This window comes from Stegostoma tigrinum, unplaced genomic scaffold (assembly GCF_030684315.1).
Source record: "Stegostoma tigrinum isolate sSteTig4 unplaced genomic scaffold, sSteTig4.hap1 scaffold_472, whole genome shotgun sequence".
NCBI classification, from domain to species: Eukaryota; Metazoa; Chordata; class Chondrichthyes; order Orectolobiformes; family Stegostomatidae; genus Stegostoma; species Stegostoma tigrinum.
The window spans coordinates 1-27,312 of NW_026728400.1; the positions used below are offsets into that span (position 1 = coordinate 1).

At 49.4% G+C, this 27,312-nt stretch overlaps 1 protein-coding gene across 3 annotated transcripts in view; it reads right to left on the reverse strand.

Annotated features, from left to right (window-relative positions):
- Nucleotides 1-9,232: 9,232 nt before the first annotated feature.
- gmcl1 (germ cell-less, spermatogenesis associated) overlaps nt 9,233-27,312 on the reverse strand; it is a 51,705-nt gene continuing 33,625 nt past the window's right edge. The window contains exons 7-12 of one of the 3 annotated variants that reach the window (XM_059644054.1): nt 26,544-26,684; nt 25,862-25,931; nt 22,988-23,063; nt 18,542-18,687; nt 12,299-12,386; nt 9,233-10,574 (exon numbers count right to left, since the gene is read on the reverse strand). In XM_059644054.1, coding sequence (XP_059500037.1) covers nt 10,446-10,574; nt 12,299-12,386; nt 18,542-18,687; nt 22,988-23,063; nt 25,862-25,931; nt 26,544-26,684 — 650 coding nt within the window. In that variant the 3' untranslated portion in view covers nt 9,233-10,445. The remainder of the gene's footprint in view (nt 10,575-12,298; nt 12,387-18,541; nt 18,688-22,987; nt 23,064-25,861; nt 25,932-26,543; nt 26,685-27,312) is intronic. The other 2 variants (XR_009444684.1, XM_059644055.1) reach the window with 2 other exon arrangements.

Genomic DNA, 27,312 nt, shown 5'->3' on the forward strand with positions numbered 1-27,312 from the left:
TTTCAAAACTCTTTTTCACAGGAAGTGGGCTGGGCTGGCCAGGACAGTGTTAAATGTCCAACCCTAACAGCCTGAGTGACCAAGGCCTTTGGAACCCCGAGGGAGGGAATTCCAGGGTAATGACGCTGAAAGAATGGTAATATGTTTCCAAGTCAGGACGTTGAGTGGCTGGGAGGGGAACATGCAGTGGGTGCTATCCCCATGTCTCTGCTTCCCTTGTCCTTCTAGATTGAAGAGGTCATGAGGTTCCAATGTCCAACTTTGCAAAGGAACAAGACTTGTTAGGGGTTGAAGTGGTTAAGGGCTCGAGGCTCAATTTCATGGATCTGGCACCAAGTTTGCAGATGGTTTCATTCTTCTGGCAGAGACTTCAGATGGACCACTGTGTCTGCATGAGGCCAGGGAATTGGTTCAGCTCGAATTCCCCAGACCGTGGCACTGTAGGAATGTGCCCCATTTTCTTTCAGAGGCTCCCATTCAGGAAGCCTGTTGTTGATGCGAATCACCCTCAGTGTGATAGAAATTCCTGCTCAGTCTCTGCCCTTGTTCCTTTGTCGGCCCCAGTTCAGTCACTAGACTCTGAGTGGCCCACTTATCAAAGGAAACCTGTTTGCCCACATACTTCAGAGTACGTCACCTCAACCGCCTCTCGGGTGGAAACAGGACACTTCCATCCTTATCGAGAGAAATAATGGCAGGAAGAGGCCATTCAGCCTTCGGTAAGTTGGAGGCTGCTGAGGCCCAGGCCTGCAATGTATCGCCAGTGGATTTCCTTTCCCTGGTGAGTGCTTCTTGTTCCGCAATATAAACAGTGTGTGTGTTCCTCAGAGATAACGTGGTGTGGAGCTGGATGAACATAGCATCGGAGGAACAGGAGAGCAGTCCGGTTTGAATTGGACTGGGCTAACTTCTAAGCAGGGTCTCGGCCCTAAACGGCGGCCTTCCTGCTCCTCTGACACTGCTTGGCCTGCTGTGTTCACCCAGCTCCACACCTTGTAATCTCTGAGCTGGAGATAATGGGAACTGCAGATGCTGGAGAATTCCAAGATAATAAAATGTGAGGCTGGATGAACACAGCAGGCCAAGCAGCACCTCAGGTGCTGCTTGGCCTGCTGTGTTCATCCAGCCTCACATTTTATTATCTTGGAAATCTCTGAACTGGACTGGCTTTTGCTTGACAATGAATGGAGAACTTTGGTGGAGGGAACTCTCAGCTCCAGGTCGATTCTCAGTCAAATATACACAACTGGGCAGGCTGGGAGCGATTTGTTTGCATTCCTCCACCGCCTCGGTGTAACATGAAACGACACTCCCAAGAAGCTGAGGCAGGAAATTATAAATGACAAAGCGTGTGCAGTGTACGCCCCAAACTTGCTGCGAGAAAGCACACGACTCCCGACCTGCCCAACACTGGGCAGGGGCTGTGTAGCTCAACAGCCTCCTCTGGTGGACATCGCCGCTTCTCACTGCAACCACTTCAGTCGAGATCGAGATCAAGCCCCACAGTCCCCGTCAGGTCAGGCCACTTGGCTTTCCAGCAGCGGGGTATTTCCAAGCCGAGGATTGAGGGAGCTGGCCTCTGGAATGGCACTTGAATGGAAGCGCTGTGACTCAGGGATCCGAACTTGGCCAGCTCACGGAGCTGTGCTGAGGCAGCGGCTGTCCGGGAGCCCACAAATACCCGCCTGGCAGTTCCCCGTGCCCAGCCCAACTGCCCTGGCAAGCATTTGCCCAGCTGAGCCGGAATCTGTGCACAAACACATTTCAGACGCACGCTGGGATGGGATTTACAGAAGACGCCAAAACATCACATTTTTATACTGCGATAATGGGAACTGCAGATGCTGGAGAATCCAAGATAACAAAGTGTGGAGCTGGATGAACACATCAGGCCAAGCAGCATCTCAGGAGCACAAAAGCTGACGTTTCGGGCCTAGACCCTTCATCAGAGAGGGGGATGGGGAGAGGGTTCTGGAATAAATAGGGAGAGAGGGGGAGGCGGACCGAAGATGGAGAGAAAAGAAGATAGGTGGAGAGAGTGTAGGTGGGGAGGTAGGGAGGGGATAGGTCAGTCCAGGGAAGACGGACAGGTCAAGGAGGTGGGATGAGGTTAATAGGTAGGAAATGGAGGTGCGGCTTGAGGTGGGAGGAAGGGATGGGTGAGAGGAAGAACAGGTTAGGGAGGCAGAGACAGGTTGGACTGGTTTTGGGATGCAGTGGGGGGAGGGGAAGAGCTGGGCTGGTTGTGTGGTGCAGTGGGGGGAGGGGACGAACTGGGCTGGTTTTGGGATGCGGTGGGGGAAGGGGAGATTTTGAAGCTGGTGAAGTCCACATTGATACCATTGGGCTGTAGGGTTGCCAAGCGGAATATGAGTTGCTGTTCTTGCAACCTTTGGGTGGCATCATTGTGGCACTGCAGGAGGCCATGTCATCTGACATGGAGATGGCCCAGGTGCCATGATGGACCTGTCATCTAAAGAATGGGAGGGGGAGTTGAAATGGCTCGTGACTGGGAGGTGCAGTTGTTTATTGCAAACCGAGCGGAGGTGTTCTGCAAAGCAGTCCCCAAGCCTTCGCTTGGTTTCCCCAATGTAGAGGAAGCCACACCGGGTGCAATGGATACAATATACCACATTGGCAGATGTGCAGGTGAACATCTGTTTGATATGGAAGGTCATCCTGAGGCCTGGGATGGGGGTGAGGGAGGAGGTGTGGGGGCAAGTGTAGCATTTCCTGCGGTTGAGGGCAGGAAGTGCCGGGTGTGGTGGGGTTGGAGGGGAGTATGGAGCAGACAAGGGATTTGCAGAGAGAGTGATCTCTCCAGAAGGCAGACAAGGGTGGGGATGGAAAAATGGCTTGGGTGGTGGGGTCGGATTGTAGATGGCGGAAGTGTCAGAGGATGATACATTGTATCTGGTGGTTGGTGGGGTGGTATTTGAGGACAAGGGGGATCCTCTGGGGGTGGTTGTGGTGTGGGGGCGGGGTATGAGGAATGTGTTGCGGGAAATGCGGGAGACGCGGTCAAGGGCGTTCTCGATCACTGTGGGGGGAAAGTTAGCAGTCCTGGAAGAACGTGGACATCTGGGATGTGCGGGAGTGGAATGCCTCATCCTGGGAGCAGATGTGGCCGATGCGGAGGAGAATTGTGGGAATAGGGGATGGAATTTTTGCAGGGGTGGGTGGGAGGAGGGTAGTAGGATCAGGTAGCTGTGGGATTCAGTGGGCTTGAAATGGACATCAGTTTCTAGCTGGTTACCTGAGATGGAGACTGAGAGGTCCAGGAAGGTGAGGGATGTGTTGGAGATGGCCCAGGTGAACTTGAAGTTGGGGTGGAAGGTGTTAGTAAAGTGGATGAACTGTTCGAGCTCCTCTGGGGAGCAAGAGGTGGTGCCGATACAGTCATCAATGTAACGGAGGAAGAGGTGGGGTTGGGGCCTGTGTAGGTGCGGAACAGGGACTGTTCCACGTAACCTGCAAAGAGGCAGGCATAGCTGGGGCCCATGCGGGGTGCCCATGGCCACCCCCTTTGTCTGTAGGAAGTGGGAGGAATCAAAAGAGAAGTTGTTGAGGGTGAGGACGAGTTCAGCAAGGCGGATGAGGGTGTCGGTGAAGGGGGACTGGTTGGGCCTGCGGGACAGGAAGAAGCGGAGGGCCTTGAGGCCATCTGCATGTGCACAAGTGCTCCTGAGATGCTGCTTGGCCTGTTGTGTTCATCCAGCTCCCCACTTTGTTATCTCGGATTCTCCAGCATCTGCAGTTCCCATTATCTCTGATACAATTTTAACCCCCACGTGCCTGTGTTTGGCCTAGACTCCTCCAAAACATTTCCTGCTCATCTCAACCAAATGTCTTTTAATGTTGTAACTACCACTTCCTCTGGCAGTTAATTTCACACACAAACCACACTCTTGTGTCAAAACGTTGCCCCTCGGCGCCCTTTTAAATCTTTCTTTTCTCATCTTAAACATCACCCCCAGCAGCCCCCCCCCCCCCCCCCCCCCCCCGCAGGATGATTGCTCTTCGCTGTGCTCACCCTCATGATTTTATCCATCTCTGTCAGGTCACCCCCTCAATCTCCTATGCTCCAGTGAAAACAAAGCCGCAGGCTTTCCTTGGCACTCAAACCCTCCAGTCTCAGCAACATCCATGTTTATCTTTTCTGAACCCTTTCAAATTTCGTCCTATCGTTTCTGGAGCAGGGTAGCCAGAACTGCACACAGTATTCCACGAGTAGGCTTACCAACATCCTGTACAACCTCAACAAGACATCCCAATTCCGACACACAAAAATCTGAGCAATGGAGGCAAGCACGCCAGCTGCCTTCCTAGCCACCCTCTCTACGTGTAAAGAATTATGTACCTGAGCCCCTAGGTCATCTTAATTGGTTTCAGTTCTATGATGGTCAAAAAACTTTGAGTAACATAATTGAATGAAACTGCAGTTTGCCCCCACCCCAGGCTGGGATTCAACTTGCCGAACCTTGCAATGCAATTCTCCATGATGCTCCATGGTTAATCTAATCGTGTCAGAGGTGAGGTTGTGAGATGGGGCTGGTTCCCGGTTCCCTTTTCACGTCTCAGTGAATGGTGCTCCCAGTCTGGTTCCTGCCAGGCTCACACTTCTGAGCAACAGCCTGGGAAATCCCATCAGCTGCTCTTTGATCCAATGGCACGCCTGCACAACAAGTGGAATTTACACAACACCTTTAACCAAGTAAAACATCCTGAGGAGCTGCTCCCGTTATTACCGAGCAAAATCTGGCATCCAGTCACGCAGAAGGTATCAGGTCAGCGGGTGAGAATGTTTGCGCACAGATGGTGTTGAAGGAGCACAGTGCAGGAGGGCAGCAGGGATGGAGGTAGGTCATCTTGCAGTCAGGCTTCGGGCAAGCTGGGGGCACAGCCAACATGCCGCAGTCATTCAATGCAGGGGCATGAAAGGGACCAGGCTTGTTGGAGCACAGAGATGCTGCAGGGTTTGAGATGAGGGATAGAGAGGGAGCTGAAACTGGGAGGGTTTTGGAAACAAGGAGGAGACTTTTTAAATTGTTGAGGTCCTGGAGCAGGAACCAATGTGTACTGGCGAGAACAGGGTCTGATGGAGCGTCAGGAGATGGGGACCTTTAAAGATGACACTCTACGACCTACCACCAAAAGTCCCTGAAGCTCTGTCATTTCAATTCCCACATTTTTCTTGTCCCCTCTGTGACTCGGCAAGACTACCCAAGTCTGATTCGAAACATGTTATCATGTTGGGCATTGATTCCAAACTTGAATGGACTGTTACAGTGCTAACAGTCAGGTTGTGATCTGGAATGACAGGCAATGACGGGAGTCTCAATTATCCCTGATCTTACCTTCCAGGGCTGCCAGGTTCTGGATTGGCTTTGATCCCAGAATGTCTGGTTCAGAAGCAGGGACATGTTCCTCTGCACCACTTTGCCATCTCACGCCAACAGCAGGATTATTCCAATAATACCCTGTAACATCACAACATTCCCATGCAATTACTGTCGACAACTTCCTGATGGACATCATGTACTCACAGTTGTGATGTAGACACAGTTAGCAGACATTTCTCAAACAGTCGGAACACACCAGCAGCCATGACATTCAACACAATGTGGAGCTGGAGGAACACAGCAGGTCAGGCAGCATCAGAGGAGATGGAAGCCGACGTTTCGGGTTGAGACACTTCATGACAACGGACATAACAATTGCTTGGAGTTCATGACAAAGCTGTTAGCATGCCAGCTATCACCTCTTCAGACAGTGCAGCGCTCCCTCAGATAGCGTGGTGCCCCCTTGACCCTCAGACAGCGCAGCACTCTCTTGGCGCTGACCCTCAGACAGCGCGGTGCTCCCTCAGCGCTGACCCTTTGACAGTGCGGCGTCCCCTTGACCGTCAGACAGCACAGAACCCCCTCGGCGCTGACCTTCAGACAGCACGTCGCCCCCTCGGTGCTAAACCACAGAGAGCACGGCGCGCCCTTGACCCTCAAGCAGTGCGACGCCCCCTTGGCACTGACCCTCAGTGCGGCGCCCCCTCGACGCTGACCCTCTGACAGCGTGGAGCCCCCTTGACCATCAGACAGTGCGGCGCTCCCTCAGCAATGACTCTCTGACAGTGCGGTGCTCCCTCAGCAATGACTCTCTGACAGTGCGGCGCTCCCTCAGTACTGACCCTCCGACAGTGCGGCGCTCCCTCAGTACTGACCCTCCGACAGTGCGGCGCTCCCTCAGTACTGACCCTCCGACAGTGCGGCGCTCCCTCAGTACTGACCCTCCGACAGTGCGGCGCTCCCTCAGTACTGACCCTCTGACAGGCGGCGCTCCCTCAGCACTGACCCTCTGACAGTGCGGCGCTCCCTCAGTACTGACCCTCCGACAGTGCGGCGCTCCCTCAGTACTGACCCTCCGACAGTGCGGCACTCCCTCAGTACTGACCCTCTGACAGGGCGGCGCTCCCTCAGCACTGACCCTCTGACAGTGCAGCGCTCCCTCGGCACTGACCCTCCAACAGTGCGGCACTCCCTCAGCACTGACCCTCCGACAGTGCGGCGCTCCCTCAGCACTGACCCTCTGACAGTGCGGCACTCCCTCGGCACTGACCCTCCAACAGTGCGGCGCTCCCTCGGCACTGACCCTCCAACAGTGCGGCGCTCCCTCAGCACTGACCCTCCAACAGTGCGGCACTCCCTCAGCACTGCTTTTGCTGTGTCAGTGTCAATTTTGCACTGAGATTGATGAAGCGTCCCTGAACCTCTGGCTCCGCGGTGAGACGGTTACCTGCAGAGTGATGACTGAGCCCTTCACCTGAGTGCTGTGGTAATGGGTAGTAGGATGTATTGAAGGTTACACAGCCTGTATGTGGCACTGAGCAGAAACATCTTTAGGACTGTGCTGTCAGAACCGTCTGTTCCACTCAGTGGTCCATCAGGCAGCTCAACACTGCCACCTGCAGGCATGTTGCAATCTAACATACAATTGCACAGTTGACCATTTCACACTGTGCAATCACTGATGGCCCCGTCTGTCCCAAAAGGTCAGCACAGCATCAAGCAGAAACTGTACAGAGACATCCCATGGCACAAAATACCCTGTAGCTACAAGTCTGGGCTTGCTTCACATCATCGTCAATGTTAACATAGGGTTCAAAATACAGCAACATGCCAGTGAGTCAATCACCAAGCATGAGGTCAATGATGCAGAATGTTCCTTTCAGTGATACCCCTACTCTGAGGTGTCATGGTCCCCCTGTCTTTCGGCTGAACTGCTGATGTAAGGGTGAGTTTGTTTCTCGGAAAACACTCCCTTTCCAAAACCCCACAGGGAATGAGTGCTGTTTGACCCAGAAGCCAGGACCGCGGTCCTGTCTCCGCACACTGCAGGTTCCTCACTGCAATGTTCGACGACATTGCCCAGATATCAGGCCTGAAGCTGGACAGCAGCGAGGCCCCTGGAATATGCACCTCGACAGAGAGCCGGCCCAAATGGGAAACGGCTGGGATCTACATTGTTTGGTTGACTTCTCTTGTCGAGAGTGAAGCAAACCTATGAAAGAGATTGAGTGAGTGTGGAAAACTCCTGACACAGCAACAAGCTGCTCAAGGCTTTTCTGCAATCCACATCAATCACAGTCGATCCTGAGTTTGCTTACACACCCACTCCCTCTATCCCAAAGAATCCCTCTGCGTTCCCAAGTCTATCAATCTCAGCATGGAAAACAGGGGATGACAGGCCTCTGATTGAAGAAAGCCTTCATCTCATTCCAAAATGGTCCCTGTCTCCTGGGACTCAGGCAGGAGAAAAAAACTGACACATTCCTGTCTTCATTCTCATCAATTTGACCAATCCTTTTTCATCCCTTAAATCAATGCATTGATTAATCACACCCTCAAAACACTCAAGTGTTCACAGAGTGAATGGGCCAAATGGCCTGCTACCTCTTGCCAGCCTCTTCAAATTCAACAAGCAAGCAGAATTTTTTTTTAAAATCGCAAAGGTTCCAAACAGGACCTGAAGTTATCCAGCTCTCTGCTGTGAATAAGCAGGATGGGATGGAACTTTAGGCAATGTGAAAGGTCAGAAATTAATTTCTAAGGTTGCGAAGCAGAGCTGTGTCGACCTTCAGCCTGACTTGGGGCTGTTCCTTCTCTCAGTAATTTCTATGCAAGTCACTTCGCCAGTTTGAAGCTGAACAGATTCACATCCCCATTGTAATCACTCCATCATTCTCCGCAGTATGTTTGGTGGCTGGGGCCCGAAACTTCTTCCTGGCTTCTTGAAAGATGCTTGTGAAAAGCTGCCCCATCCACCAAGCCTTTGCTCATTCCTTCCTTGCCCCTCCTTAGCTACTTCAGTCACACCTGCTCCTACCACGGGACCTTCGAGCAGCTGCCTCTCACAGGGAGACACGCTAGTGAAAACGAGCTGGGCTGTTATTTGTACGAAGCCACTTTGAACCCTCCTCCATGTGTGTTAAGCCTTTTGTATGCAATGGGGACCACTTGAGTTTAGACATGAAACATTCCTGCACTACAGGTAAAAAGTGAAAAAACAGTCTCTTGCTCCAAGTGAATGGAAAAAGGATGCTGGCCACTCAGCTGACCTGTAGATACGTTCAAAATTAAATTACTCACTGAGCAAAATGTGTATCACTGTTACCATGCAGCATGTTGGTGTAAGTCCATTGGTCTATGCTTTAAGGACCTCAGAGACTGATTTGTATGTTGTTTTGTAAGTCTCACCTTTCTCAGACTTACCTCTTCTATGTGTGTTTTGCGTTGTTATTCCCTCCTCAATGAGTAACTTCTGCTAACTCGAGAAGGCCTGGCTCCTTTTAAAACATAAATCCATTTGGGTCTGAGAGAAAAGCATCCTCAGGATAAAGGATACTCCTCAAAATAACATCATTATAACCAACCACAGGAAGGGTGAATGAAGGTTGTGGGGTGGGGGGGGAGATTAAGATTTGTAGAGAATATTGGTGTTAACTGTTGGGAGGTTTGCAGCTGTCAGGGATATCACAGGAGGGATCAGTACTGTGTTCCTCCAGACCCCAAACTGAATGTCCCAACTCTGAGTCACAGGGGGTTCAGACTACAATGTCCAGATGTTGACCAACCTGAAGCCGTATTGTCTCCCCTCGCAGTCAATTCCCGGAAACAGTTCCGTACTCTCCCGGAGTCATTGTGATAAATCAGAAAAAAAAACTGTGAACAGTATTCCGTGTTTAATAATTACAGAAAACAACGCATCTGACACACTGACACACACACACACACACACACACACACACACACACACACACACCCACCCACCTTGGAATTATTCAATACTTCAAAGTAAAGTAAGCAGCATCAAGGTACACAATCAGGCATCCCCTTCACTTCCTCCACACTGTGCCTGCATTGCATCAGGAAGAACATATTCGAACGTGACACAGCTGTTAACACAGCGAGATGAACAAAGTGAGATTCTTACTTATCACTGAGGAGGACTGGGCAATGCTATGATGGATAGATAGCTTTCTCAATGTAAAAACAAGACTTGTATTGCTGATCTATAGGGTGGTGTACACCCCCCGCCCCCCCCCCTCAGAGGAATGCTGTGCTGTTTTAAACAATGTCCTAATGATTCAGTGGAACTTGCATTCTGCAGGGCATTGAGGGAAGGCAGCATCTCATGCAGCTTCTCTGCTCCTGACTTCGATGTGGAAGGATGTGCAAGGTGAGCCCAGCTCTGCTTTGGCCAGACCGATACCGCCCGAGCCATGTAGATTAGGTCCCTGGGTCACTGCCACGCTCCTGGGTCGGTGGGGGTGGAGATGGACAAAACTGAGCGTCTGACACAGCATCCCCTGCTGTGTCTCCGCTGCTGCTGGGGTGACCGGCAGGGTCTGCAGAGGTCAGCTTCACTTTCCTGGCCTTGTGATCTGGCAAATGTTCACACCATGGTCCCTGAACTCCCTTTGGTTAAATCGGGGCCAAGAAGCAGAGGGGACCCCGTACACAAGTCCCTGAAGTAAGTGGCATTTGTCAAACAGGGAGGGAATGATAGCTCCAAGTTGCTGTGCCAGCTGATAAAGAAAGGGTGCACACACAAGGCACAGAGCACATCGAAGACAAATGTTATTGCTGTTTAATTGAGTGTGTGGTTGGCAGCTTGGAGACGGCAAGGCAAGGGCAGCTTGGCTTGGAGGGTTCTTCCAGCTTTCATGCCCTTCTCCGTTGAGCCTGATCACTATACATCAGACATCTGGAATACATACTGCATCGTAAAGAAATGCTGCATAGACAGCAAAGGGGAAGCCCCAGCTGATCCTTGTGTCTCTCCCCTTCTGACCAGCGTGAACGAAAGGGGAGCTGTTCCCAGTCAGTTCCGTTCCGGCGTTCCTGGAGACACACTCACACAGAGAGATTCCGAAGCGGGAGCTCCCTCTCTCAGTCCTCACTGGGTTCTGGCTGCTCGTCAACGTCAGGTTTTGGCTCTGTTGATGTATAAAGGAAATTGCAGCAGATGTAGAGCGGGAACATCAGGAGCCTGCTGTCCAGGTTCAACACCATCTGTTCCTGCAGCCAAACAGAAACCAATGTCAGCAGAGCACTGGAACGAGGGAAACACACTTCACTCTCAAAATCTACCACTCGAACAAACCCTCCACCTCACAGTCTGAAAACACAACCCCCTCAGCTCTGTCAGCATGGGATCAGTGCGATCATACCATGAGGCAGGAATTCAGGATCGAGAATAATTGGGAGGCCATGCCATGACTTGTAAAACCAGATGAGATTGTGTTGGGATATGATGGGTTCAGTCAGCTGGTTATGGGATGAATTGGGAAACACAGAAAATGTAGAAGGCGTAGTGGGCCATTCAGCCCCTTGAGCCTGCTCTGCTCATCCATGGCTGATCAAACAACTCAGGCTCCTGTCGCCAAGAACTGTATCTACAATTTCCTTCAAAATTTCAGCCTCAACATTCTCCTGTGGTAGAGAATTCCATGGGCTCACCACTCCCTGATTGGGGGTGGAGGGGGGGGGGAATTCCCTCCTCCTTTCAGTGCTAAATGGCTTTTTCTTTGGACTGCGACCCCTGGATCGGGACTCCCTGGCCATCAGAAACATCCTTCCAGCATCCTGCTCAAATTTTCTCAGAGACTCCGAGATCCTCCTTCTTCCATCTAAACTCCAGCGAATGCAAGCCTCAGCTATCCCGCCTCTCTTCATTCATCAGTCTGGTGGTCCCAGTTAACAGTCTGGTGAACCATCGCTGTACTCCCTCAGGTAAGGAGACCAAAACAGCTAACAGTTTTCCACATCGTGTTGCACCAATGCCTATAACAACAGTGGCAGGGCAGCCCTGCTCCTGTACTCAAATTCTCACATTATCGACACCAGCGTATCATTTGCCTTCTTTCCCACTGACCGCACCTGTATGCTCACCTTTCCGTGACTGGTAGACAGGGACAATGCATTGTCCTGCTCCCAATTTATTGCCATTCAGGTAACAGCTTGTCTTCCTGCTTTTGCTACCAAAGTGAACAACCTCACCTTTATCCACATTTAAGGTGCATCTGCCGTGCAATGGTCCACTCGTACAGAGCATCCAAATCACACTGGAACATCTCAGCTTCCTCCTCACGGCTCACCCTCCCACCCAGTTTTGTGTCCTCTGCAAATCTAATTCCCTTGTCTAAATCATTAGCTTATGTCGTGACTAGCTAGCACTGATCCTTCTGGCACCTCAGGAGTCACTGCTCACCATGTGAAGAGGACCCAAGTATTTCTTACCCTTTGTTTCTATCCACCTAAACACACTACTACAATTCCATGTCCTTTAATTTTATGTGCCAATCTCTCACGTGGGACCTTATTAAAACCCTTCTGAAAGTCCAAATAAAACACATTCTCTCGCTCCCTTTTACCCTCTCTATTAGCCCACACTCAGAAATATTCCAGCAGACTCGTCACGGATGACTCCCCTTCATAAATCCACTCTGACTCGGTCTGACCCTGTCACTATCTTCCAAGCGCTCTGTGATGACACCTTTCACAACGCACTCGAGCACTTTGCCTTGAGGGCATTTTGTTATTGCGTTGTTCCCATCGGATCGCACTGGTTTCAAGGTTATCCAAAAAGGCATGAGAACAAATGCAGATATTCAAATGACTTTGAGGAAATTGTCAAGGCCCAATGGGACATTGTATTGAAAGCTAGGACTGGTCGCCCTCCCAACGGCATGAGTACAGCAATTACAATCCCCCCTCCACCCTGGGACTTCACGTGAATGTACCTGGTCTTTTTCCAGTGATAGGACCTGGTAACCCATTGACCGGCTACAGATCACTTTCCCACTGCTGTCAAAAGATGCCAGTCTTAACCTGCAATGGACAGCATTGAGACAGATTAGATGAAAAGACCACTGACCCAAGAAATACTTCCTTCTCCATTCTCCACCTTGTCCGGAACACTGAACAGAATTGCAATTCTCCCTGTCTTCCTGATTCACTGCTCCACTTCAGAGGAGCAGCTATGCCTTGAGACATATTCTTACAGTGTCATTCTGACAAGTTCCTTCAGTGTTTGCAGACAGTCTCAAGACTGCAGTGACCATGCGCTCAACCAAGTAAGGCCAGAGGCTAAGTTAACACTGATGGAAGGCAGTAATGGAGACTCCAAACAGCCTGTCATCATCTGCTTGGTGTTCCAGTCCAAGCGTTTGCACAAATCACACTGGAGGTGAACCAAACAAGAAAGCCAAGACCAGCCCAGCTGGCACAGAGAAACACTCTGCAAGCGGTACTTGCCTCAATTGTGGATGCTTGGTTCACCATTTGTACCCTCAGTGGCAGGACCTGGTCAGAGAGGACAGCGTATGGAAATGGGTGGAGGAGGGAGAGATCTGTGGTTTACCACACAGTGGTAACACATACACAGAGAGAGACATACAGACACACACACATACATAAATACACACAGACACACACACACACTCACATAGACACACAAAAGCATACATACATACACCCAGACACACACAGATACAAACAGAGACACACACACAAACAGTTACACAGATAAATACAGAGAGAGACAGACACACACACACACACACACACACACAAACAGAGACACATACACACACACTCAGGCAAACAGGTAAATACAGACATAGACAGACAGACACACACACACACACAAACAGGCAGACACACACTCACATAGACACACAGAGACATACATACCTACACCCAGACACACACACACACACACACACACACACACACAAAGAGACACACACACACTCACATAGACACACAGAGACACATATACATACACCCAGACGCACACACACACCAACAGATACACACACAAACACACAGATAAATAGAGACAGACACACAAACAAACAGAGACACACAAACACACACACACACAAAGAGACACACACACACACACACACAAAAACAAAGAGACACACACAAAGAGACACACATACACACAAGTATGCTCAGGATCCACCCCTCTGGATAGCTTCCTCCTTGGAGCGTTTTCCAGCTGTGACCCCACCCACCGACTAGCACACACAATCCTGGTCTTCCCAGCTTCTCTGGAGAAATGATGGCCCCCGACTGGTGTTGTGGGCAGTCAGTCCACACCCAGGGGACACGGTCCCTCCCCCAGCTCAGTACAAACACGGTTCCCAGCTCCCCATTGTCACTCTGTACAACCGGAGAATCACAATCACTAAGCATTTCCACCAACCTCAGGGCCAGCAAATCAGGGGCTATAATCTCAGATTATCGGTACAAGGGGCAGTAATGTGAGTTAAACCCAGAGGGTAGCGAAGTTCTGGATTCAGACACTGATTCAGACATCAACGAAATGGACAATCACTTAGCTGAGTAACAAGGCAGAAACATGGAGCAAGGGCAAGGGGCAAGGGATGGTGAGTGAATCTAACAGGGACAGCTCAAGACAGCTAGTACAGGCTTAGGGGCCGAATGGCTTCCTGCACTGCACTGACCCATGAAGCTGCAATGCAGCCTGGCGATAGAAATCTTTCAATCTTCATGAGAATTTATGTCACGATAACATCAGGAGTGAAATGTCCCAAGTAACACAGCAATTATCACTGTGTGAGCACTGAGATGCAATGATGCAAGTGGTGTTGAGGTTTTGACAGACACTGGGGAGACCTATAGAATACTACACTGCTCACACTGGGAAAGATATTCACGGTCGAGGGTAGTGAGAAATACCTGCAAAGTGGGGGCGATAGCCTTGGGAAGAGAGAAGGTTGTGAGGTAATTGATCGAGTTTTTACACTCAACAAAGGACTCAGAGAAAACTCGGCTGGACCTTTGTCACCATGTGCTGTCAGCGAAGGGGCTTATCAACTGAGGACAATGCAAGTCGCAGATAAAGACAAAAAGAGAAGCCCTGACAAACAGGGACGTGAGAGAATATGGAATGCTTTTACACCATGGTTGTTAAGGCAAGGGGCTACTGTTTCAAATGGAAGTAGATGCTGAGATACATCAGGATGGCTGCAGAACACTCTGGTAACGAGACAGCATAGGGAGAAAGGGTCCAAAGGCCTCCTCTTTAATTTCTCCTCACTCAGCTCCTCTTGGGCGTCTTTCACATTGATGGAGAAGCTGCAAACGCATCTGTTAAAAGCACCAACCCAGCAAATTGGATATTGAGGCATCACAAAGACAGACACAACCCAGGTGTCGCCGACACAAGTGAACAGTTTGGGATTCATCGTGACAGATTGATATCACGTGACTGCTGCTGTTCCTGATCACCAACCTTTGCACAATTCTCTCCCTGCCTCACAATACACGTCTCAAAGACAACAATTAGACAGATTTCACAGCAATTTTATCAAGGCCACATTTGAGTGGAAACTCAATGTCATGCAGTATCCGCAGGGACCAAAATGACTGAACTAAAGTAGGCAGCACTAAATAAAACGCCAACAAGCTCCACACTCTCAGGACTCTCATTAAATATCAGAGACTGACTGATCAGATCCTCCTGCTTCACTGTTCACTTCTCAATAAGCAGCAAGTTCAATCATCACTGTGTAACATTTTTGATAAAAGTTGCAATGGAGACAACAGACCCTCTTGGCTTGCGGGTCTACTCGCTGCCGACTGCAGAATGGATCCTTTTTGAAAAGGACACTGCAATAAATCGCTTCAGCAATTCCAGGGCAGAATCACTTGCTTTCCTTCATGAACCAGGTCATTGAGATTCAACTGATAATCATCAGCCCAAAGAAACACGGTCAGGTTGAGGCCAACAAACAAAAACAGAAATTGCTGGAAGAGCTCAGCAGGTCTGGCAACATCTGTGAGCAGAAATCAGAGCGAGCATTGAGGAACAGTCACTGGACCCGAAACGTTAACTCTGATTTCTCTTCACGGATGCTGACCGACCTGCTGAGCTTTTCCAGCAACTTCAGTTTTTGTTCCTGATTCACAGCACCCGCAGTTCTTTTGGTTTTTACGAAGGCAACAAACTCTTCAATTGATCGTTTCAAATCTGACATCAGGATTTCTGCAGGTCAAGGAACTAGGATCAAGGCGGAGTTAAAATGGAGTGGAGCTGGAGTGAAGGTGGAGTAAAGTTCCTTGTGAATAATAGGACAGGTTCAAGGGTTTGAACTGCATGGTGTATAACAAGTCGAAATTCACACCGTGCCAAGTTGGGGAAAAAAAAGCAAGAGAGTTTGTTTGGAGAGGTATGTTTTAAAGTGCAGCTTGCTCCAAGTACATGAGTTTTAGGCAGGGAATTCCAGAGCTGGGGTGCAGGGAGCTGAAGGCACAGCTACTGCCAATGGAGCAATGGAATTGTGAATATTAACAAGGAGGGGCGAGAAGAGGGAACAGAGGTAGAGAGAGGGCTGAAGCAGGGTTGTCACATGAAAACAGGGATGAGAATTTATTTTTAACTTTGACTTGCTGTTCATAAAACAAAGGTTTGATGTCCCTGTTAGGCAACAGCAGTTTATCTGTGGTTGGTGAGAATGGGATTTGAAGGGATTAAGAAATTGCTATGGGAGCTGTCGATGTGATGTACAGTGACAGAGGATGGGGAGAGATTCTTTCCTCATACAGTGCAAACCAGCTGATGCAAGAGAAATACACGCAGAAAATTCCTCAACGTCGTGAGTGTGCCATGGTGTCTGTGACTGACACTAGCCTACGCACTCAAATATTGTGACTCTGAATGCGCGTGCGCGCACAACACACACACACACACACACACACACACAGTGACTGCCACTAAACGTCAGAATCACCCTGCGAGTTCCTGTTGAGGACACTGACTTGGTTGAAGGGCCTGACGCCTGGATCACACAGGTATTTGACTTTACAAGCCTGTGGAGTTGTTCAGCATTGAGATTAAAATCCCACCCTCTCCTTGTTACAGTTTTTCAGGAACACCTTTGTTGGATTTCAGTCCGGCTGCCAATTTCGTTCCTTGCTCAGCGTCCCCTCCTGAATAGTAACACAGCGTTGGTGCCTCTGGGCAGGTGATTCTGAAAGCTCAATTCTCAAAGCTGAGGCTCAAGTTCAAATCCCATTCCGGCAGCTGGGGCATTTCACTCAGCATTGTCATCTCAAACTGGAACACAAAATCTGTCATGGTGAAGCTGCGGCCATTAAATTGTTATGATAGCCCATCGAATTTAGATAGCTTCAGGAAAGGAAGCCTGGTTGTTCTCACCCAGTCTGGTCCACTTGTGACTGCAGGCCCAGAGCAATGTGACTGACCCCTCACTGTTTTCTTTGTTACTGTTTACTCGAACAGTGGATTAAGGTCACTCAAAGATGAGCAATAAATGCTGGCCCAGACAGTGATGCCCGTACACAATGGGTAAAGGGGAGGGGACCACTTTATTGGGGTACGCAGCTGTCTGTTCAGAAGGTGCACACACGGAGGTCACTGCTTGTGGAGCATCGGTCCAAATATTTCTGCCATAATCTCTGAGTAATACTGTGTTCACCCCGTGTAACTCAGGTGGGAACTGTGCAGAGGATGAACTTTATGTTTTGAGGGGTGGCACGGTGGCTCAGTGGTTAGCACTGCAGCCTCACAGTGCCAGGGGCCCGGGTTCAATTCCACCCTCGGGCGACTGTCTGTGTGGAGTTTGCACATTCTCCCCGTGTCTGCGTGGGTCTCCTCTGGGTGCTCCGGTTTCCTCCCACAGTCCAAAGATGTGCCAGTTTGGGTGGATCGGCCATGCTAAATTTCCCCTTAATGCCCAGAGATGTTTAGGTTAGATATGGGAAATGCAGGGGTTGGGGAATGGGTCTGAGTGGGATGCTCTTCAGAGGGGTGGTGTGGGCTTCTTGGGCCGAATGGACTGCTTCCATACTGTAGGGATTCTATGATCCCCTGAAGATTCAGACAGGCCTGAGCTGCCACCTCTGATTGGACGGAGGGATTCCCACGGCGACTACCCAATGAAGCAGCATTATCGTCCCTCGCTTCCCTTTGTGGACTTTTAATGACAGTGACTCTGCAATCTTCAACACAGCAGTGAAGATTGCCTATCACATGCCTACTCTCCAGAACTGATCAAGCTGGAAGTGACACCTCGGGACACCATTGCATCATTGACAGCACAAATCTGTAGGGAGTGAAAAGTCTTGCAAGGCTGTTTAAGGAAGGAAACGGAATTTCTCTCAGAGACCTCGAAGGGACTGGAGGTGGCTTCATCCACCCCACCCACACTTCCAGTTAGTTGAGTAATTTGTCATCAAGTTTCCAGCCACGGGTTCGACTCCTGCCGGGGGACTGTCCTCAGTTGCTATTTACAAATGACCAGAACCGAACGAGTGAGAACTGAATGTGCACGGCTGGGAACTCACTCTTGCATCCAGTCTGTAGGCACCACAAGGAGAGATTCTGTGTGGGCAGCAGGGAGGGGGCTTGAAGAAAGGTGACCCCTGTGTGGAGAACAGTGGGGCATCAGTGACAGAATGATAGAATCCATGAATCTGGAAGGTGTACAGTACGGTTTCAAATGGAGATGTGAATTGACCCACCATCAGTGGGGAATAGCTATTTGACATGTTGCTGCACCTTTTCAGCAGAGCAAGGACCAAAACAAAGTCATAACAAAAGAGGTTGGGGTTGCTGAACATTTGAACACAGGGGCTCAAAAACTGAGCCTTTCCAGTGTCTCCTATCACCCAAAGGATGGAAGGTTTGAGAGATTTAAGGTTTGAGGGGCCTTGTATTTGATTCTCAGCACTGTGCCAGTCTTTCTCACGCCTGCTGGTTACTCTGTCTGATTCCATCTTCAACAGGCCTTACTCTGAACACAACCCATTTCACATCCCAGCCAGCAAGCAGCCTTTGCACAGACTGACTGCGGAATCCTGCAATCTGCTGTCCGTGTTCCCATCATTCCCCAAACCCAATGCACCTGCCTTTCTTGGCTATAGTCTCACAGTGTGCTGGGGGAAGGGAAAGGAAGAACCCACACCCAGCAGGAAAAGGTAGCTCCTACCGAAAGGCGATATTCCTGCGAGGGAGGAGGCTCACCGTCCCATTGCACGGCTGGCTCAGGCTGTTCCTCTTGAAAATGATGAATCGATTTGTGTACGTCACCAGCAGGTCAAAGCCAAAGCTGAAACCGGTCCATCGCCAGCAGTACTGGGGAGAGGGAAGAGACAAAGCATCAGGAATTTCTGCCACATCATGACCGCTGATAAATAGCCCAGTGTGGAGTTGTTACCTTGACAGGGATGAGGGCGTACAGCATGGAGACTCGGAGGGGGCCACAATGTGCAGATTCCCCACTGGGTGGGGTGGGGGTGTCTGCATAGCGTAGAGACTTTGTGAGGCTGACCTGGATTTCATGCACAAATATAACGGCAGACTATTGACAAAAGGACAGTGTTTGAGGTGACTCAGACTCTGGGTGGGCCACTTTAGGCCCAACCTGCTGGATGAGCCTGGAAACGATCCTGAGGAGAGCGCAGAGCCTGAAACTCCGTCTCAAGGACCTGGGTGTGCACTCAGGACCGCCTCCTGCTGACTGAGTGGGTGGCTGCATCCAGACTGGAACAATATGCCAAAAACTGACCATGTCCACAATCTGAGATGTTCCGAGATTCAGGATTTGGGGAGGGCCAGGGAGATCAGTTTAAACCCTGGGTGAATCTTTCTTCCCCGTGGGTGCTGAGCCTCTCCAATACGCTGCAGGGGCGGGAAGAGAGTTTCAAATCTTTCACCACAATGTCCCACCAAAAGGATTCCATCAAATAAGTGGAGTTGCAGGACAAAAATCTTCAAAGTCCATCCAAAAGTCGTGAACAAAATGATGACTTTTTTTGGCAAAAAGAAAGTCAGGGTTTGCGAACACAATCTGGAATAGAAATGAAACCATTCTAATAAGCGAAAGATAACTGATGAGAATAAACAGGTCAGTTTGTTATCAGCTTCGAGGTTAATCCTGTTTCTGATTTTTGGCCAACAGCCCAACTTTAAGATCTGAGTACACCTTTCGAATTGTTACCACACGAGTCTACAAAGCCTGAATTTCACTTTGGAGACTTGGCTTTGCAGCTTTGGGCATCTCAAAGTGAAGGAGCGAGTAGCGTTCTCCTTCTGTCCAATCACCAATTTGTTACCTTCAGAATATCCTCAACACTTGCACATTCGGGTGAGCCGACAGCTCTTCTCCTCAGTGGGGTGACTTTCAACTGGGAATTCCGACTGGGAATAAGCTATAGCAGCCCAGGCTAATGATGAGCCTGATATCGTGGCCAATTACTCCCCAACGAGTTCATCAAACCCCCTCATCTGGCCGCTGACAATTCCCAAACATCAAAGTAACATTCAGCGAGGGCACGGTCAATTTGAATGGAATCTAAAACCATACCCACCTGAAAAAGCCCCCAATGTGGGATAATGAGCAAAGTCATGCGCCAACACATCAGATATGTCCAGACTCTTTGGGAGAGAGAACAGGAGACTGCGAACAGCTCAGCACAGCTCAGCTCGATGGCCTCGCTGTCATGTCCGCGTCAAAACCAGCAAGGTCCTCCCCTGAGTAAATCTCTGCCCCAAACCTGACTAACTCTGGAAACCCGCCTCCCGGTGAGACAGTGGAGTTTCAAATCCCTCAGATCAGACACGTCCTCACCGCTGTTCTGGAACAGCTGCTGCCAAGGAAAGCGACAGACAGCAAGCCCATGTGCGTGAGGAAGTTCTCACACTCGATCTGAAGTGACAGGAACTAAAGACACCAACAGCAATTGGTGGGGAGGGGGGGGGCGTGGGGCGTGTCAACATCTCCCTTTGGACACCCCAGTGGGATCCATCAAGGCTCAGGGTTTCACTGGGCAAAACAGTCCTTTTCTGAAGCGGGTTCAAAGCCAAGTGAGGCCCAGGAAGGAGTGGCTGTCAGGTCCAACATTTGAGTACCATGTTCCCAATCGGGAACAGAGACTGGAAACTTTAATTTCACAACAAGCCAGAGGGACAGAACTTGCTTGACAGTTTTGGTGAGGTTGTGAAATAAAAACAGGAAGTTCAGGAGCTGAGAACCACCCCCTGTGTGGCACCGCTTCCCCCCACTACGTTTCCTGAAGGCCTGCAATGACTCCTGTAAAATCTCACTTGCTGAGCAGTCAATCCAGCCTCTGCAGGTACAGCTCACCAGGCACCAGGGGAATGACGAGTGAGGATTTGTCACAACTTTACACAAACCAGTCTGCACACACGTGCAGAGCCAGCTGTCAGATACTGCCAAAGTAGCACCCCGGCTGCAAATGACATTGGAACCTCTCAACACGAACCCTCCTCATTCGTTCTGACTTTGCAGGGAGTGAAGGTGATCACAGTGAACATGAAACAAAGAACAGAAAATTACTGGAGAAACCCAGCAGATCTGGCAGCATCTGTGACACAAAGAAACAAAGTTAATGCCCCAAGTCCAGGGATCCTTCTTCAGAACTGCTGAGTTTCTCCTGCAATTTCAGCTAGTGTCAGCAGGGTCCACCCCGATCAGAAATTTGTCAGCAGCCCCCCAAAGAGGTTGGAGCAGATGACCTTTACTGACCGCTGTGTCACGGAGGGGCAGGGGAAATGCTCTTTGCTCCCAAGGAGACAGACACCAGCTCTTCTCATCGTTCCATGTAACGGCTATCCTCCATCCCTGTTTCCATTTCAGTCAATCTCGCACCTTAAAATGTGCAAACGATATCACAACTGTGCCAGTGTGGGGCCTGAGTTGCTGTGGCAGCAGCGAGCAGGTGGGGCTCTGGGTCACAACAGCAGAGACCGCAATGATTTTCCCATCCATACCAATGACCGGGAATCTCTCCCGTCCTCACGGGATGTCGCTGGACGTGCGGGTTAGTCCTGAATCCTGTGTGGCCCCGTTACAGACACACTTCCACTAGTCATCATGCCCTGGTGTAGGAGTCCAACACAGAGCTTCTGGCTTCGAGGCAGGGAAATGGCCCAGTGCACCAGGAGACTGCTCTCAGTCTCGGTCCGAATGAATCATATTGTCTCAGACAGAACACTGCTCTGCACAGCGATCCCTGGAGAATACTTCCTCCCAATTAAGACACAACTGCTTAATAATCAGTGCATTCTGTCACAAAGCCAATTGCATCTCTGTGCAGTCAGCATCCCGTAAATTCCTATGCATTTCAATCTTGCTGACAAGTCTATTATGTGGGCCTTAATCAAACAGCAGCTGCATTTCCCTCATCGGTACAATCTGGCTCTTCATCCAGGAACTGGATTAACACAGTCAAACATGATTTAGCCTGAATAAATCCATCATTCAATTCATTAGCAGTGAGATTAATGAGCGCAAATGGAATCAGTCTTCTCTGAAAGGGGTTAGGTGACTATTTTAAGATGCAGCTTTGCACAGGATCATCGAGTCATTTAAGAGAAGCAACATTCTGTCAGCAGCAGTCCCAGGTCCCGCGAAACAATAAATCGGGACTGCAGTATCGTTTGGGAAAAATCCCTGCAGCACGCTGTTTGAACAACGCATTCAGAAAGGTCTGGAGACCTTCAAAAGTAAACCATTTCTGAAAGCAAACAATGTGAAACATGTACCCTGTCACAAACATTTCACTTTTCATGTTTACCATTCAATTCTGGGCTCCCTGCTATAGATGTGAAAGTTGAAAAGGTTCAAAAAAGATTTATAACAATGCTGCCAGGGTTGGGAGAGTTTGAGCTATAGGGAAATAGGCTGGGGCTATTTTCCCTGGAGCGTTGGAGGCTGAGGAGTGACCTCATCGAGGTTTATAGTCATGAGGGGCATGGTTAGGGTAAATAGCCCGTCTTCTCCCCAGGGCTGGGGAGTCCAAAACTGGACGGCACAGGTTTAAGCTGAGAGGGGAAAGGTTTAAAAGGGACCTGATGGGAAACCTTTTCTTGCGGAGGGTGGTGTGTGTATGGAATGAGCTGCCAGAGGAAGTGGCGGGGGCTGGTACAATTACAGCATTTAAAAGGCATCTGGATGGGTACATGAATAGGAAGGGTTTAGAGGGAAATGGGCCAAATGCTGGCAAATGGGACAAGGTCAGTTTTGGATGCTTGGATGAGTTGGTTTGTACTGTACAACTCTGTGTACAAAACCGAAGGCCAACAGTGCAATTGAGCCAATGATAAATACAACAGGCACTTGAGCAGAAAACTGTTCACCTGAAGACTGCTGAGGGTGAGCAACTCTGTGCCTCACGCAGTATTGGGTATGGACTGAAGGCGAAGCTGGGTAAACACAGGAGGGAGCTAGGAAGAGAAGGGGATGCTGAATAACTGAGAAAGGGAAGATAGGAGGAGGCTGGAGTATAGTTTACCCAGGTTTGGATTGTTATTTTATGTATACAACAAAGCACTGCTAGCAGATAAAAACCAGCTCCTGATAGTTTTCCACATCTGATCAGAAAGAGTTCTTTCCTACTTTGTCAGTACTTACATCACCATCTTTCGCCAGTTTTCTTCCACACCGCATGCTGCAGACTTCAAACTGGTCCTTGTTGATTTCCTTTGGACTGGAAAGAGAGAATTACATGCTCAAATCTCTTTCAACTTGTTTAACGTCAATCAGCCAAGACAGTGAAGCAAAAATTCCAGTGGACACTCCTGTATCCACCGAGGGAGCACCGCGCCGTCGGAGGGTCAGTGCTGGGGGAGTGCAATCTATCTTTTATACTTAAGCCAAGTGCTGTATGAAATATTCCAAGCCAGTGCTGTGGAGAAGACAGAAGAGTCTGTCCTCTATCTCCATCACTCAAACACATAACCTTCTCGTAGGCAAAAGGAAATTAAACGCTGACGTATACTGCCAAGTTCTTTGGGTATGTTTGTGGGATTCTGCTGTGAGGGAATTGACTGCAGCATCTCTGAGAACAGTGACTACACTTCAAAATACATTTTGGGGCATCTCAAGGTGGTAGATTCAAGTCTTTTGAATTCTTTCTTCTTTTGACAGGATGAAGCTGGCAAAGGCAGAGTTACAGCAGGATGTGGACAGGGATGAGTGGATCCAGAGGCTCATCTCTCTGAAGACTGTGTACTGTTGTACTGTCGCTTTGCAAAGACTTCTGATCAGTCTCTGGAGAAAACACTGCACCAATTATGGGCATCAGAGGGGCCTGAATTGAGATGCTTGAGGAGTGACCTAAGTCCGGACTAACTCTTGACTAGTAATAATGGGAACTGCAGATACTGGAGAATCCGAGATAATAAAATGTGAGGCTGGATGAACACAGCAGGCCCAGCAGCACAAAAGCTGATGAAGGGTCTAGGCCCGAAACGTCAGCTTTTGTGCACCTGAGATGCTGCTGGGCCTGCTGTGTTCATCCAGCCTCACATTTTATTAACTCTTGGCTAGTGTTTCGTCTTTACTCTCAGGAGCCTCTCAGACTGAGACAAACCACAGGGTACACATCCACCACACTGTCATTACCCAGACTCCCTGTGAAGTCGGAGGGTACCTGGGTGTGTGACCTACCCTGTCTGGAGATTCAGAAGTCTGGGTGTGTAGGTGCACAGGTGTGTCAGGCCCATCGTGGCCACTTGTTTTTAAAGCTCATGGAATAGGAGGCCGTGTATGGACACGGACTGAGAACTGACTGGCAGGCAGCAAACAAAGACCAGGAATAAACGGATCATTTTCCAAGTAGCAGGCAGTGACTGGTGGGTTGCTGTAAGGATCAGTGCTGGGACCCGAGCTACTCACATTACATGGTCTAGATTTAGATGACGAATCTCTCCCAATGTACAGACGACACAAAGCTGGGATGAGCAGTGAGGAGGATGCACAGATACTTCAGCATGATTTGGGCAGGCTGGGTGAGTGGGCAAATACATGGCAGACAAAGTGTAATGTGGACAAATGTGAGGTTATCTGGTTTGGGAGAAAAACAGGAAAGCAGATTACAAGCTGAATGGTGACAGCCTGGGAAAGGGAGAGATGCAGTGGGATCTGGGTGTCCTTGTGCACCAATCACAGAAGATAAGCATACAGGTGCAGCAGGCAGTAAAGAAGGTAAATGGTATGTTGGCCTTTATTGCGAGGGGTTTTGAGAACAGGAGCAGGGATGTGTTGGTGCTGTTATACTGGGCTGTGGTGAGATCACACCTGGAAATATTGTGCGCAGTTTTGGTCTCCTTTTCTGAGGAAGAATGTTCAGGTTGTGGAGGGAGTGCAGCAAAAGGTGTACCAGGCTGATTCCCGAAACAGCAGGACTGACATTTGAAGAGCAATTGGATCAGTCAGCACTATATTGACTGGAGTTAGAGCAATGAGAGGGATCTCATAGAAACTGATAGATTCTAACAGGACGAGACACAGTAAACATGGGAAGGATCCTTCTGATGGCTAGGCAGCTGAGGAGAAACATCTTTTCACACAAAATGGGGATCCTGTAGACATCTCTACCTCAGAGAGTGGCTATTCTATGTTTTCAAGGAGATAGAATCATAGAATCTCTACAGTGTGGAAGCAGGCCATCTGGCCCATCAAGTCCACAATGACCCTTCGAAGAGCAGCCCATTCTCTGACCGTATCCCTGTAACCCAGCATTTCCCATGGCTAACCCACCTAGCCTGCACATCCTTGGACTCTATGGACAGTTCAGCATGGCTAATCCACCCTCACCTGCACATTTTCTGACTGTGGGAGGAAACCCACGCAGCCACAGTGAGAACGCCTGTGTGGAACCTGCACAGTTACCAGAGGCTGGAATTGAACCTGGGTCTGGTGCCATGAGGCAGCAGGAGTAACCAGTGAGCTACCGTGTTGCTCCGGTAAATACAGTTCTCCAGGTTAAAGGGGGCTAAAGGGTACGGAGAGAAAGCAGGAGCAGGAGAGTGAGTTGGATGTAACAGCATGGATCAGATTGAATGGCAGGGCAGGCTTGAAGGGCTGAATGGCCTATTCTTGCTCCAATTTTGAGTTTCTGCCTTTTGGCTGTGGTGGCTCAAAGCCGCTGAATACCTGGTTACTGAGGCTCAGCAGTGAGTGAGCTATCAGCTGGTCAGTCCGTGCAGGAGCAAAGGTTTTGGGAAGAGACACCGGTGCCTACACTATCGAGTTTTGCGAAGATTTACATCACCTTGGATTCACCCCCATCTTCCGAAACTCCCCGATGACTGACCTGCACTGCTCAGACTCTAAGATGCTTCAGCTCTGTCTGGCTGTCAAGGTCCTGTCTCCCTTCAACAGTGGATATTCCCAAACCCTGGAAGCTCACATCATTCAGACTGTGACAGAGGTTCAGCTTTCATAAAAACAAGACAACCCTCAACTCCATTTCGGGGAAAGAAACCAAGTGAGATCACCTACCCCAGGTCGTTGTCCTGTTCAGTCCTGAGCATAGCAAACCACTGTTGCCTGTATACTGTCGAGAGCCAGCCTGGCAAAGAGAGCTCACTGTTAGGTTCACAGTCAAAACGTCAGCGAGAAAAAGGGACGAGGCAAGTAATGTCACACACACAAGTCCAGCTGACCCCTTCCAAGGCCTTTCAAATGCTGAAGCATTGCTGTGAAGCCAGGACACATGACACAACTGAACATCTCACCAGAGAAATTTCATGATCTCTGCCAATTTAACACCATGTCACATAACACATCGATTGCTGCAAGGAAGGAACAATTGAACATTTCCATTTGCAAAGTCACGACTTGTCTTTGAATGCTGAAACTTGGGTTGTCCCCTGCTTAGGGCAGCAAGATCAAAATGACATCAGTGTCATCTGTCCAAATGCTCAAAGATGAATTCTGATTTTTGGATCGTTGTACAGAACAGGCGGCTGGGCTGCACTGCAGCTCAGAGCCAGCAACACTATGGTTATAGGCTTGGGGGCTCCTCAAATACATTGCTAATCGTCAACCACTCAGCCGAGCTGAATTGTGACGCAAACCCTGCTGGTCCAGAGAGAGGGACACTCTTAATGGATTCTCAGTGTATGTGGCCAACACGAAGAATTGACCTGATGGCACTCAAGGCAACCGTGGGCTCACTTACTTGAAGGGATAATCATATCTCGTTCAATAATTTTTGCAGATATCAGGTCATTGATGACATACTGAAGGCGAACATGACTGAAGACACCAGCAAACCTCTGTCCTTGTTCAGAGTCCAGGAAGCTACTGTAATTGCAGCTCTCTGTAGGAAAGAACAGACAGACATATCACCTTCTTTCAACCAGTACCTCTCTCGTCTCAGTCAGCAAACAGATTACTGAATGCTTTCAGCACAGGAGCGGTGGCTCACAGCAGTGGCACTTCACTGAGTGCCAGTCGGCCCACCTTTTCTCTGCAAGCCTGCACCTTCTTCCTTTTTGAATCATAATTCAATTCTCTCTCTGAAAGCCTCAAATGGAGCTAGCTCCATCACACTCGCAATCTCAGATAGTACATTCCAAATGATAATCACTCACTGCATGAAAAGGCTTGTCCTTAAAGCTCCATTGCTCCTTCTGAGAACAACAGCGGATCAGCGCTGGGATCATCACTGCTGTTTACGATATATATTCATGACTTTAGCAAAGTCAATGTACAATAGCCACATTTGGAACCACAGAAAAATGGGTGGTAAAGCAGGTTACAAGGGGGATACAAACAGTTTGCAGAGATATTGATAGGTTAACTAAGTGGATAAAAAGTTAGCAAATGGAGTGCAATGCAGGAAAATGTCAAGTTGCTCACTGTGGAGGAACAAAACATCAGAACATTACTTAAATAGGGAAAAACACAGGAATGTTGACGTTTCGGGCCGGGGCCCTTCTTTAGAA